This window comes from Lepus europaeus, chromosome 11 (genome assembly GCF_033115175.1).
Source record: "Lepus europaeus isolate LE1 chromosome 11, mLepTim1.pri, whole genome shotgun sequence".
Taxonomy (NCBI): domain Eukaryota; kingdom Metazoa; phylum Chordata; class Mammalia; order Lagomorpha; family Leporidae; genus Lepus; species Lepus europaeus.
In genome coordinates, this window is record NC_084837.1 from 105,708,911 (window position 1) to 105,722,509 (window position 13,599).

Consider the following 13,599-nt stretch of genomic DNA (forward strand, 5'->3'; position numbering starts at 1 on the left):
TATGTAATGTGTGTAATATGTATTAATATATGATGCATATGTAATGTGTGTGTAATGTGTCCATAGAAACTGAATGTACTTATAGTTAGTCTTGCCATTTGTTCTTTTGCTATGGTTTCCTTAATCATCTTTTGTTGGACTGAAGTTTGTTCTCTGGGCTCGTGGGAACAGTGTTTGTTGAGTCCTTGTATGTTCAGCACCAGTCTTCTTAGTGCAGTGATGCTGGGGAGGTTTCTCATGGAGGGTTTGTTGGTGTTCTGTTCTCCTCTCCCTGTCTCTGCTGGGTCCATGCCTGTGTCTTCTGCTTCTACCCGGTCCTCCAGGGGAGGCCTTTCCCCACACTGACTGTTTCTGCTGGCATACTCGGGCACCTGCCTCCAGCCCAGCCCCACAACAGCTTGGTTCCTCTGCCCCACAGGGTCTGCGTCTGTCTGTTTTTGGTAGCATTTGTCCTCTGTGGCTTGGTTTTTGAGATTGTCTTATTTACCTCTAGTTTCACGAACAATGAAGTTTGCTTTGTTGTTTGCTTGTTCTGATGCTATTGAATAGAAGAGGCAAAGAAAGTAGTGTCTTGATTAGACAGAAAGTCCTTTGACTTGGTGACATGACAGTGTAATAGCAAAGAATATGGGCTTTGAAGCGGGTGCACCCAGCTTCTGTTCTTTTTTTTTTTTTTTTAAGAATTATTTTATTTATTTGAAAGACAGAGCTACAGAGAGAGGCAGAGACAGAGAGAGGTCTTTCATTCTGCTGGTCCACTCCCCAGATGACGGCCACAGCCAGAGCTGAGCTGATCCGAAGCCAGGAACCAGGAGCTTCCTCTGGGTCTCCCATGCAGGTGCAGGGTCCCAAGGAGTTGGACCATCTTCTTCTGCCTTCCCAGGCCATAGCAGAGAGCCGGATCAGAAGAGGAGCAGCCGGGACTCGAACAGTGCCCATGTGGGATGCCGGTGTTGCAGGCCGGAGCCTTTAACCCACTGCGCCACAGTGCCCCCCAGCTTCTGTTCTGAACTCTGCCACATACTGCCTGATAAGACAGATCCCTCCCCTTCTTTGACCTCTCATGAATGTGTCACGTGTGTGAGCAGTGAGGTATGCCGTGTGATAGCTAGGGGTCCAGCCTGGGCTTGGCCTGTAGGAGGTCTTCGCCAGGGTGCCGGGGGGATGCTCTCGCGCTTCTGTTCTGGTTACTTCACCCTCTGTTTGCAGGCAGCCTGTTACTGCCCCTCCCCCACGTAACCAGTAGGTGCTCCCTGAGGCTGGGCTCTGGCACTCCCCCACGTTGCCCGCAGTTCTGTCCAGTTCTGTGGCTGTTGGTGCCACAGGAAAAGGACAAGGACAAAGTGACTGCTCTGGGAGCCCTGGGGAGAGGCTCCTGAGGGCTGGGAGCTGGGAGAGCCCAAGAGTGGGGCCTTTCGGGAAAGGCAGGAGTCTTTGGGGCAAGGCTGGAAGGGCCAGAGTGGGGCCTGGGTGCTGGCTGTTCCCTAGTCTAGACTTGGGCGAGGAACCGAGGTTTCATCATGTGCCTGTGCCCTAACCCCAGTAGGCCCGCGAGGCCTCTAGCAGGATGGTTCTGGTGCCATGCTGGGCGAGATCCTAGCGTGCGAGTTGTTCAGCTCTTGCTTTTGTCCCTGTGTCTGCAGGTCCCGGAGTCCCAGGCCACCACAAGTGCAGCCACCCTGGCCGGCGGCAGCTCTGGTGTCGCCTCCGTTGGTGGTGGTGGCACCTCCAGAAGCCATGACGTCATCGAGCCCATGGACACAGACTCCCAGGCTGGAGGGCCGTCATCTGCTGACCAGAGAGCCGGAGGCGAGCAGGATCGGCAGTTGAGGGGAGAGACGCAGGTGGAGGGGAGGCCTTGGGGCGACGGGGCACGGAGAAGCCGGAGGACACAGGCAGAGGGGGAGATGCAGGTAGAAGTTGTAGCCCAAGAAAGTGAGAGGCCGCAGTCAGACGAGAGCTCCCAGAGGGGTGTGGTGACACAGGCAGAAAGGACACAGGCTGATAAGAAGACTCAGGAAGGCACATGGATGTGGGAAGCAAAGGGGACACAGTCAGGGGGGAGTGCAGCCACAGCCACAACGGGGCAGCTGGAGCCGCAGTCCGTGACCAGCCTCAGCCCACCGACCGCAGCCTCTCAGCTCCCGTCTCCGGAGGGTCCGAGGCCTGCTCAGATCACCGGAGGCTTTGCACAGACCCCAGAAGGGTCTTGTGTCCCAGAGGAACCTGGTTTCCTGCTCAGACCCGAGGAGGCAGCAGTAGCAGCCCCAGAGACCCATGGAGAAACACTTACTCGCCCTGCCCAGCCGCCTCCCGGGGGGAGCTTGGAGCAGAAGGGAGGAGAACGAGGGCCAGGGCCAGAGTGGCCAGGCCCCGTCAGGGCCCTGCAGGAGGACCCGCTGTTCCCGTGCCCCACGGAGGCGCAGCCAGGCGGCATGCTGTGTGTGGACCTGGGGGGCTGCCCTGCAGCTGGCCCGAGCCAGGAGAGGCCCAGTGTGCCTTCTCCTCCAGGGATGGGCCCCACCAGCAGCCCACGGGAGGGGCTGCCCAGCACCCTTACGGCTCAGCACAGTGGCACAGCTGCCATCCAGCCCTCTGCAGACCAGGCCTTGCTGAGTTCTGCCCCCACTCTGCACCTGGGGCCGGGGCCCCCTTCCCAGGGTCACCCATCAGAAACCCTGGCCGCCAGCAGTGAGGGGGCCTGTGCCAAGACACCACCCGAGGAAGGGGGGACCTCAGGGCCCCGCAGCTGTGATCCTGGCCTCATCGACTCCCTGAAGAACTACTTGCTTCTGCTGCTGAAGCTGTCCAGCGCCGAGGCGAGCGGGGCCGGGGCAGAGGCTCAGGAGGGCACTGCGGTGGGCGGTCTGGCCGCCCCATCCACTCTGGCCCCCACCGTGGAGGTGGCTGGGCTGAGTCCGCGGACATCAAGGCGCATCCTGGAGCGCGTGGAGAACAACCACCTGGTGCAGAGCGCACAGACCCTGCTGCTGAGCCCCTGCACCTCCCGCCGCCTCACCGGCCTCCTGGACCGCGAGGTGCAGGCTGGCCAGCGGGCTCTGGCCGCGGCCCAGGGCTCCCGCGGCCCAGGCCCCAGCCCGCTCACTGTCCCCGCCATCGTGGTAGGTGAGGAGGGCACCCAGCTGGCCTCTGAAGGACCCAGCGAGGGGGAGGGAGAGCTTTCCCCTGAGGGGCCTGGTGGGCCCCTGGGGCAGGCAGCCTCTGGGCAGGGACTGCTCTCAGCAGGGGGCGGGGCCCAGGAGCCCTTCCAAGAGGACGAGGTCCCAGGGGAGCCTCTGACAGACCTGCCTGCAGCTACCCCTGAGGAGCTGGCGCTGGGGGCCCGGAGGAAGAGGTTTCTCCCGAAGGTCAGGGCAGCAGGAGACGGGGAGGCAGCCAAGCCTGAAGAGAGAGAGAGCCCCACAGTTTCCCCACGGGGATCCCGGAAGAGCCTGGCACCCGGGTCCCCGGGGACTCCGGGGCGGGAGAGGCGCTCCCCTACCCAGGGCAGAAGGGCGGCCATGCTGGAGGTGCCACGGGCAGAGGAGGATCCGGCTCTGGGCTCCGGCCCCAAGGCCAGTGGTGCGGACACAGAGCTGGGCCCGGATGAAGGCCGGCAGGAATCTCTGGCCAAGCCCAGGAAGGCCCAAGACCAGCTCAAAGGTGAGCCGCAGGGAGGGCAGGGCACGCTTCGGGGTGGGGGCTGCCAAGAAGCAGGCCATCGGCACCCTGCGGGCCTGGACGCCTACCTGGTGAAGACATTCTTCGCTGTCATCTATGAGCTCTGGATCAGAAGGGCCTGGGCCTGGGTCTCGCCTTGGCTCTGCCACCCTGTGAAAGGGGGACAGTGATGCATCAACTTTGTAAAATGAGTTGGGTTGCATGGGAGGGAAGGTGCCAACAACTTGGGGCAAGCCTGGCTTCAGTAGCATCCGGGTCGTGGCCACAGCCCTCTCATTGGACTCCTCCCACGGCTACAGGGCCGTGGGGCAACTGGAGCACTTGGTTCACTACCCTGCTTCTGTGGGCCAGGAGCACGCACCTCGCTGTGAGCGAGGACCAACTAAAACGTGCTTGACATGGGAGGGGCCATGACGTGATGGGGTGAGACTTGGCCTGGCCACCAAGGACCCCTGGGGAAGCAGGGATATAGCAGGGTGGACCCAAGGAGGGGGCCGTGGCTCCTCCCTCTTACCTCCGCTCTGGCTCCTCCCAGCCCCCCAGGTGATCCGGAAGATCCGGGTGGAGCAGTTTCCTGATGCCTCCGGGAGCCTGAAGCTCTGGTGCCAGTTTTTCAACATCCTCAGTGACTCGGTCTTGACATGGGCCAAGGACCAGCGCCCAGTGGGTGAGGTGGGCAGGAGGTAAGCCGAGTGGGTACAATGGCTGGCCGACCGGGCTCCCTATTACGGTGATGGTGTGGGTTATTGCCCTAGCACTTGGAGGCCACACCTCCTTTAATCCTCACAATAGCCCTAGGAGGGAGACTCCCTTCTGCCCATGGGAGAGATGAGGACGCTGAAGCCCAGAGCTCTTAGGTCACTTTCCGGAAGTCTCACAGCCAACAAGTGTCAGGGCCACAAACCAGATCAGCATAATCCCAGACCAGCTCCTACTGCTCCCAGAGCCCCCAAGCGCCTGGGTTCAGAGCAGCCCCAGAGTAGGGTGGGAGGACTGTTGGGCCTGAGGGGTGGCCCCGTGCCGCCTGCAGGCTTACAGACGGATCTCACTCTGCAGTGCCGGGGATGAGGGGCCGGCGGCCTTGGCCATCGTGCAGGCGTCCGCTGTGGACTGCGGTGTGTACCGATGCACCATCCACAATGAGCACGGCTCGGCCTCCACCGACTTCTGCCTCAGCCCCGAGGGTGAGTGTGCACAGCCGCCGCCTGGCCCCCGGGGCGGGCAGCAGCCACGTGCAGGGAGGGTCCCTCCCAGGGCAGGGCAGCCGGGGCAGCTGCCCTCTTTCCTCTTCTCTCGCAGTGCTGTCCGGATTCATCTCCCGAGAAGAAGGTGAAGGTACGGGGGTGCCCTCGGGGAGGTGGGGCGGTGCTTCTTCCCTCGTCCCTGCCGAGCCTGCCCAGGGCCCCCGGTCCCTGCACTCACACAGGAACCGCTGAGTGTGCGCTTTCTTAACACCTGCTGCAGACGGCTGCGACGTCCAGGTCGGGCCTAGGAATGCTGCGTTTTTAGCAGGCTCCCTGGTGATGGTGAGGTGCCTGGCATTTTGTTTTAAACTTTGAGCGATTTTTAAAAAATGTTTGTTTATTTTCTTCCACTTAAAAGGTCAAGTGCCAGAGAGAGAGAGTGAGAGAGAGAGAGAGCTTTTATTTGCTGGTCCCCCCTCCCCCAGCTACAACGTCAGGACTGGGCCAGGTCAAAGCCAGGAGCCAGGAACCCATGTGGGTTACAGGGCCCCGAGTCCTGAGCTATCACCCGCTGCCTGCCAGGGAGGAGAAGGAGGCTGAATTGGAATCAGAGCAGCAGGACTTCAACCAGGCACTCCGGCTTGGGGCGTGGGCATCCCCGGCATGGCTCAGCCCACCGTTAGTGGAAGTCTGTCATGGGCCTGCAAGGCTCACACTGAGGCATGGCCGGGGGAGGCAGCCAGCAGTACACATATTCTTAGTTTCATTTGCTAAAAAATGCATTAATTCCCTCATTCATTCACTCATTCGTTCATCCACCTTTTGTTCAGTTACCAAATAAAAACTTAAATCTATATCCAATATAACCTCACCCCTAAAAACTTAGTAACAATTCTGTAATATCATCAAACATCCAGTCTAAAGCCTCCCCAGTTGCCCCAGGTGCGTTGGCTTATTTGAGTCAGCAGCCGCTCACTGCTTTGGCCTGCTGTGTGTCCGAAGTCTCTCGTAGGTGTTAACAGTTCCTCCTCCCTTGCCAGTTTTCTCTTCGCTGTTTATTTGTTGCAGTCGCTTGATGTGTAGAATGTCTATGTTGTGGATTTTCTGGGCTATATCCCCATCTACCATTGGTAACCGGATGTAGAGGTTTGGTCGGACTCAGCTGCCCTTCCTCTTTGGCCAGAATAGTTCACAGGTGTGATGGGGATGTCATCTGCATCCTGTCTGAGGCACCTGTTGTTCCTCTGGTTGATGGTAAGATTGAGCTCTGTGTTTATTTCAGGTGTTCTGCGCGACCCACCCTTTCCCAAGGTTAGAAACCCCTAAATCAACTCGTGGTGTAATCCACTACTTCACTGAGGGTGACATCCATTTTAATTCCTTCCTTTCTTTCGCTAAAATTCTATCATTATTAATTTATTCTATCCTCTTTCTGTAAATGACTGCTTATTTGGTTCTCTGGTGTGTATGGTTCTGACAGAGAAGGCAGGGTGAACACTTCCTTACTTGCTTTTTCTCCCTTACTTTCTGGAGTTCAGAGTAGGGACTGGAGGCCCTAGCGCTGTCCAGAGGTGACCAGTTGGATTTGAGGTTTGCTTGAGGGGGGTTGGGTTTTCTACAGATGCCTGTCTGAACACATGGATCTGATGCGTGCACTCCATTGTAGTACTTCCTCTTTGTTGCTAAGATTGTCTCATGTTTGGCCAACAGGAGCCCCTCCTGTTGGCTCCTGTGTCTTTTGTCTCCAGGAATGTTTGCCGTACTTCCATGCTTTCTGGTCTCACAAGATGTCACAGCCCCATCCTGTGCACCTCCTGCCGAGATCTGGAGTCAGCCATTTCTTTAGGGATCCTTTTAGTGGGAAAGGGTACTTAGCGATCAGGAGGGTGCTCCCTGCTGCTGGATTTGTCCTGCAAACTGTGTTTCTGTCCAATGTGTTGGTTCGGATGGAATCAGCTATTCACTTTGTCAAAACACCCAAATCTAAAACAGAATCATCCTGGCGTCCTGTATTGATTGCCACTGCCAGAGAAAACCCTTGTCTTCCCAAAAGCTCGCCGAGCACTGACGGTGTGGTGGGTCCCACGCAGTGCTGTGGCAGGAGCAGAGGCAGTTTCTGCTCCAAGGGGCCCCAGGAGACAGGGTGCTCGGAGTGCATACCCGGTGAGCAGCCGCCGGTCGGCAGGGCAGGGGGCCGCCACGACCTTCCTTCTCTGTGGACCCCAGGGCGGCCAGGCAGGAGTTTCTGGTTTCCCACCTTTCCCCTGTTCCCCCTCAGTTGGCGAGGAGATTGAGATGACGCCCATGGTGTTTGCTAAGGGTCTGGCTGACTCCGGCTGCTGGGGGGACAAGCTCTTTGGGAGACTGGTGAGCGAGGAGCTCCGAGGGCATGGACGTGGGGGTGGCCTTCGGAAGGCCTCCCAGGCCAAGGTCATCTACGGGCTGGACCCCCTCTTCGAGTCGGGCCGCACGTGCATCATCAAGGTGTCCAGTCTGCTTGTGTTTGGGCCCAGCAGTGAGACTTCTCTCCTGGGGAGAAACTACGACGTCACCATCCAGGTATTCTGTCCCTGTCCTCTCTCGAGTCCTCTCCTTTCTCAGCCTGGATCCCTTTGGGAGACCCACTACAGAGGCAGAAGCCACGTCGGTCTCAGGCCTGTCGGGCTCCCAGGACGGTCCTAGCGGGAGCCAGGCACGTGCCCAGAGTCCAGGCACTTGGCCTCCGAGAGCTTGAGCGTTTCTAAGCCACTGGGCCGTGGTTTTCCAACCTTCCCCCATCTCCAACCTGCTTTCTCATGGAAGTGTCGTCTTCCCTGCTCTCCCCAGAGCCATCCGAGGCGCTGCCCCTACTAATAGATAATAGAGCTCTAGAAAATGCAGTTCCGAAGCCGCTCTGAGAGCTTCTGCCTGAAAAGAAGCTCATAGCTCTCTTGTACAAGAGAGAGAAGCGAGGCAGAGCAGGGCATGGGGGAGTCAGCCCTGCATCCTCCGCTGGCAGCCGCCATCAGTCCCCTAGCAGGTGACCTCCCCCTTAGAGCTCCTGCGCCAATCAGATTTGATGGCCTCTAACCCACAGGGGTGCAAGATCCAGAACATGAGCCGGGAGTACTGCAAGATCTTTGCAGCTGAAGCCCGGGCCGCGCCTGGCTTCGGAGAGGTGCCCGAGTAAGTACACAGGGAGGGGACACGCGGTGTAGAGGCAGTGACCCCACAGCTCCCAGGGCCTCCTGTAAGGAGGCCGTGTGCAAGGAGGCTCGGCAGCCCCACACAATCGAGGGACAGAGGCCGCACGATTCACTCCTCACTTCAGAGAAGTCCCTGGTGGGTTTGGTCTCACACCCACCCCACACCCCGCACCCGTCAGCTCAGCCTTTGCTGACTGCCGCAGTCTCCGGGCTCCGTGGAGGCAGGGGCCGGGGCTGAGCCAGGCGGACCGCTCAGGGTGTTTCTGTGCACAGGCAGGGTCAGCGTGGGTCTGCAGGAGTGGGCTCTGCGCCGTGTGCTCCTTTCCCTCTGCCATTCCCCAGTCTGCCTGGCCCTGAGCTGTGGTCGGGTTCTGTAGAGGCATCGCTCCTGTGACACCCACTGGCCTCCGCCCTCACCCAAACTCGGAGTGTGCCTGGGCCACCCCGGTGTTTGCTCCCCAGCCCACTGACCGCAGAGAACAGACAGGACTCTGAAGCTGACGGCCTCCATTTCCCACCCTGAACTCGGGGGTGGGGAGCGTGGAGCTGCCTTCCTTGCTGTCTTTTGGGTTCAGGCTGAGAAGCCCTTCTTGGAAGGGCACTTGTTTTAGATGCAAGAATACAGACTTGGGCTGGAGGGAAGCACCCTCTCGGCCGCACTTGGTGCTCATGCAGGGTGAAACTGTGTTTAGGATCATCCCCCTGTATCTGATCTACCGGCCTGCAAACAGCATCCCGTACGCCACCCTGGAGGAGGACTTGGGCAAGCCCCTGGAGTCCTACTGCTCCCGGGAATGGGGCTGCGCAGGGCCTCCCGCGGCCTCCAGCGTCTCCGAGGCCGTGCAGAAGTGCCAGACCTTCCAGCACTGGCTGTATCAGTGGACGAATGGCAGCTTCCTGGTCACAGACCTGGCAGGTACGAGGGCCGAGGGCGGGAGGGGCACGGCGACGAGACGTGTCTGTAGTCTGCAAGGCTTCTGCACTGACTCCCCTTTACCTTGTGCAGTCGCCCCGTAGGGTGTATTGGACAGGGACCGTCTCGCCTGTGGTCCTGACACGGCCCAGGGTCTGGGCAGCCCAGTCTGCTGCAGCGCATTTAGAAGAGCCTGCTGCAGGCGGCTGAAAATTCAGAAGGCGTTCATTTCACATGTTACATGGCATCCACTCCGTAACGCACACGCCCCCCTTTCAGTCTGCCCTGGACTTTCTCACACTGGCAGCCTTCCAGCCCTCTCCTCCCTCCTGGCTGGGGAGCTCTGTGGTCGCCCCTCCCCCTCCACCTGGGCTAGCTTTTTTAGGTTAACAACTTCATCTGATTTCTCTTTATTTTACCGAAATGTTCCTGTCACCCAGAAAGTCCTGCAAAGGGAGCCAGCAAGCCTGAGTCCTCCTCCCTGAACTAGTCCTCCCCAGGCTTTCTCTATTTAATATCTATTTATTTATTTGAAAGGCAGAGTTATAGAGAAACAGAGGCAGAGAGAGAGAGAGAGAAAGAGAGAGAGAGAGAATCTTCCATCCACTGGTCCCGGCCAGAGCTGGGCCAATCCGAAACTAGGAGCCAGGAGTTTCTTCAGGTCTTCCCACGCAGGTGCATGGGCCCAAGCGCTTGGGCCATCTTCTACTGCTTTCCCAGGCTACAACAGAGATCTGGATCAGAAGTGGAGCTGCTAGGACTTGAACCGGAGCCCATATGGGATGCTGGCACTGCAGGCGTCGGCTTCACCTGCTATGCCACAGCGCCAGCCCCAGGCCTACTTTGTTTAACCATCGCTCAGGAATGGAAACATAAAATGATGTCTACAGTGGGAGGAGAGGTTACTGGGATATTTTATGTTATTCCATCTTGTTCCTGTGCTAAAGAATTGGGAAAACCAAGGGCTTAGAGATGCAAAACTGACTGTAGTAGGCCTTTTATCGGAGCTAGGTTCTGCAGTAATTATTGTGTCTACGGCCACATATTTTGGGAGGCAGGGAAGCTAGTGACACACTAAGCCACTGTCATTCATGTATGAACTTATGAATTCATCTTCTGCAGTCTAACCTGTGCCAAATGTTGGCAAGAGAAAAGGTGACTTAGAAGTCGAGCTCAGGCGGCTGGCCAGGCGGGTGGCAGGGGGCCTTTGGGGGCAGAGGATTCCACTTCCGACCACACACCCCGACCCGCCGATGCTGAGGTACCTGGGTGGGCCGGCCCGGTACCTGGGCAGCCTCCCTCCCGCTCCCTCACTGTTTAGCCTGGCTCTTCTTCCAAGGCTAAAGGCCGTCCTGGCTCCTTGGTGTGCTTGCGCGCTGCCTGTGCGGTCAGCGTGGAAGCCAGTCTCATCAGCGTCACGTTTCTGCAGTCAGCCTGGTTTATCCTCGCACGCCTGTCTTCCTCCTGTCTCTTGCCCAGACAGACGGTTAATCTGCTAAGAAGAAGGGGAGATTTTTAACTCAAAGCCTGCGGCCATCCAGTGTGACCTGGTCTGCCCCAGTGGAGGCAGCCTTGCACGACTGGGAGAGATTGGCTCCAGGAGTCAGAAAAACTCGACTTTGACTCGGATCCACAGTGGTTGTTGCAGGGAGTCAGCGACTCTGCCAGGCACCTGGCTCTGAACCTCCTCCTTGCCTGTAAAGCTGGGAGTATTCTTGCTACTAAGAGGACAGAGATGTGCACTGCCTGTGAGACCGGCGGTGGTGTGAGATGTGCCTTCCCTGGGTCCTGGGGAGTTCTGGTCCAAGCTCCTTTCGGAGACAGCGGGGCCTAGAACCAGCCCAGGCTGACGTCGCCCCCACCCCTCTGTCTTTCCAGGCGTGGACTGGAAGATGACTGACGTGCAGATCGCCACGAAGCTGCGAGGGTGAGTGAGCGCGTCTTCTGTCCTTGAAGGGTCTCTGGGTGTCAGACGTCCTGACTCGTGGTTCTGCAGCCCGGAGGGGCTAGCCTGGCACCTGGTCACACCCATGGTCCTGGGCTCACATGCTGGAGGCCCGTGATTGCCCCCGCCGTACCCTTGACCCCAGGTCGGGACTGGAAGCTGCAGCTGATGCCCGCACACAGGGTGCTCTGAGATCTGGCGCCTCCGAGTGCTCTGAGCATCCTCCTCACTGGGGAATGCTGTCAAGGTGCAGACGAGCAAGGCCCTGTGCCTGGGCTGCTGACCGAGCCTCTTCCGGTGGCCGTTTGATAGCCACGCTCACACCGGCAGGTGTCCTCAGGAGGAGCCCCACGTGTCAGGGTGTAGCGAGACTCCGTTTTAAAACTGAGGTTGGGGATGCTGCCACCTGCAGTAGCATCTGGGAGAGACTCCATCCCCCTCCGGTGGGGTGGGAGGTACCCTGGGCATGACAGCCCAGTCGGCCCCCCAAGGGTGGGACCCCACTGCGCTCTTCGTGTTTGGCTGCAGATACCAAGGCCTCAAGGAGAGCTGCTGCCCGGCCCTGCTGGACCAGTTTGCCTCCTCCCACCAGTGCAACACCTACTGCGAGACGCTCGGCCTCAAAGCCCTCAAGGGCCCCGAGGCCCACCCTCAAGCCAAGGCCAAAGGCTCCAAGAGTCCATCTGCTGGCAGGAAGGGCCCCCAGCTGAGTCCTCAGCCCCAGAGGAAAGGCCCCCCTAGTCCCCAGGGCGCCCGCAAGGGTGCCCCAAGCTCCAAGGCCACCCTGCAGGCCTCAGAGGCAGCTGCCGTCCAGTTATTGGGAGAGCCTCCCGCTCAAGAGGGGGGCTCCAAGGCCCAGGGCATGCGGTAGCCCCACCAGGAGGCTGGGGGCCTCCACCCAGCAGCAGACCAACCAGGAAGCAGCTTGAACCGGATGGAAACTTTCTCAGTACGGAACTAACCAGAGCAGGAGCACCGCGGAGGCCCCGCTCTGGGCCTCCCTGGGCAGCCGCTCCTCACTCAGCTCCTCGTCAGACGACTTCGGTGCATGGCACACAGCCCCCTGGCCTCTGCCAGTGCCATCGTCACTCAGGGCTCCCAGGCCTCAAGCGCCACCCACCCCCCACCCCCAAGTGCCTGGTGGCCGGGGCCCTCCTTGAAGTTTAAGTTTACAGTCACCACTGCTGGAGGCTCCCGAGTCCTCTGCATGAGTGCTCAGCCCACCCTCCCCCAGCCCAGCCCTGCAGCCGGCGCGGCCCCTCGGGCCCCGCGCTGCCCTGATCGCTCCCTGTCCTCAGGGCCCAGGCCTCCGCTGCTGGGCCTGGCCCGCTGACTCTCAGGGTGTCTCCTCATGGCTACTTGGTCTAATTCATTCTGGCTTCTGCACTAACCTGCCCCTCAGCCCAGGTGGGCCTCAGGACCCTGGCGCGTGATCTTGGATGATGTGTGTTCCTGCCCCTCCTTCCCCGTCACTGCGGCACGTGCTCGCCTGCTTCCCACGCTCCCCCCAACACACACACACACACACACATACACAGCTCGGACCCCAGCTGCAGCCTGCCACCTGCCCTCACCAGCTCTTTGCTTGTCTTTTTGCCCAAGGCCTCCCCTGACCCTGACCCTGACCCCACCCACCACCACCCAGGTGAGGAACAGAGCCCCGGCCTCTCCTCGTATCTGAGCGTACTCTTGCCCCGCTTCTGGGCCCTCTGCTTGGCAGCTGAGAGCTGGCCTGAAGCTCACATCGGCAGCTGTAGCCGGGAGGTGGCTGTGCCCATACTGGAGGTGGTGGGGTCCCAGGACATTCATATGCCTCTCAACCGGGCCTGAAGGCCTGGGGCTCTCCCCATGGGCAGGGCGTATGGGTGCTTGGAGGGAGCAGCCTGTCCGTGCACTAGGGTGCCGGGCCCCCTCTGTGCCCCCCCAGCTGTCAGCTCTCGATCTTGGGGGCCCAGCTCTGAACCTTCACGGATAGGGGCTCCCAAGGAGTTCTGCTCTGGGTCCCAAGCACACCCCTGGAGTCCTGGGGCGGGGTCGATCCTGCAATAAAGCAGCGACTGCGCATCTGCTTCCTCCTCCGGTGTGGTTTAGGTGTGTGGAGTCGAGGTGCCCTCCCCCTGCCCAGGCAGGCTCCCAGTGGGTGTCCTACAGTCCCTGGGCCCCTCGGGAAGTCCCTTGGCTCCTGGGCTGCAGTTCAGTCTCAGCCTTCTCCGTCCACAGCTACACTCCATGCTGTGCACACACTGGGCAGGTGTTAGGTCTCTGGGCCTCACGCCTTTGGCATTGCTCTTTCCCTAAGAGACGGACACTAAGGAAGGAGCCCAGGCCGGAAGAGCAGAGCCAGGGGCTCTGTGCGGACTCCCCGTGGCTCTGGCTGCCTCCACACCGGCCTCCCCTGCTTCTCCCCAGCCCCATGCCCCAGGGCCTTCCCTGGCCTGACGCTCCCTTCTCTACCTCCTCCTGTGCTCCGGTGACTCCCCCACCCCGCCCCAGCATGCCCCCAACTTCCCCAGCCCACACATCCAGACCCTGAGCTGAGCTGAGTGCCACTCATTCATCCTCCCGTCAGCCCCGCAGACCGACACTGGACGCCCTGGCCGGCGGCCACTGAGAAGCCACAGTATGTGAGGCGGTCTTGGGAGGGAGTTACCTGCCCGCTGGGCTGAGCTTGAGTCTTAAGCAGTAGAAATG

The 13,599-nt window shown here is 59.7% G+C and overlaps 1 protein-coding gene across 2 annotated transcripts in view; it reads left to right on the top strand.

Moving 5' to 3' along the window:
* The window catches only part of ALPK3 (alpha kinase 3), a 47,120-nt gene extending 34,175 nt beyond the window's left edge, over positions 1–12,945 (top strand). For both annotated transcript variants that reach the window (XM_062206302.1, XM_062206301.1), the window contains 9 exons: positions 1,644–3,663; positions 4,217–4,364; positions 4,738–4,865; positions 4,981–5,016; positions 7,144–7,424; positions 7,942–8,030; positions 8,743–8,966; positions 10,842–10,890; positions 11,437–12,945. In XM_062206302.1, the coding sequence (XP_062062286.1) occupies positions 1,644–3,663; positions 4,217–4,364; positions 4,738–4,865; positions 4,981–5,016; positions 7,144–7,424; positions 7,942–8,030; positions 8,743–8,966; positions 10,842–10,890; positions 11,437–11,779 (3,318 nt within the window). In that variant the 3' untranslated portion in view covers positions 11,780–12,945. The remainder of the gene's footprint in view (positions 1–1,643; positions 3,664–4,216; positions 4,365–4,737; positions 4,866–4,980; positions 5,017–7,143; positions 7,425–7,941; positions 8,031–8,742; positions 8,967–10,841; positions 10,891–11,436) is intronic.
* The last annotated feature ends 654 nt before the right edge of the window (positions 12,946–13,599 follow it).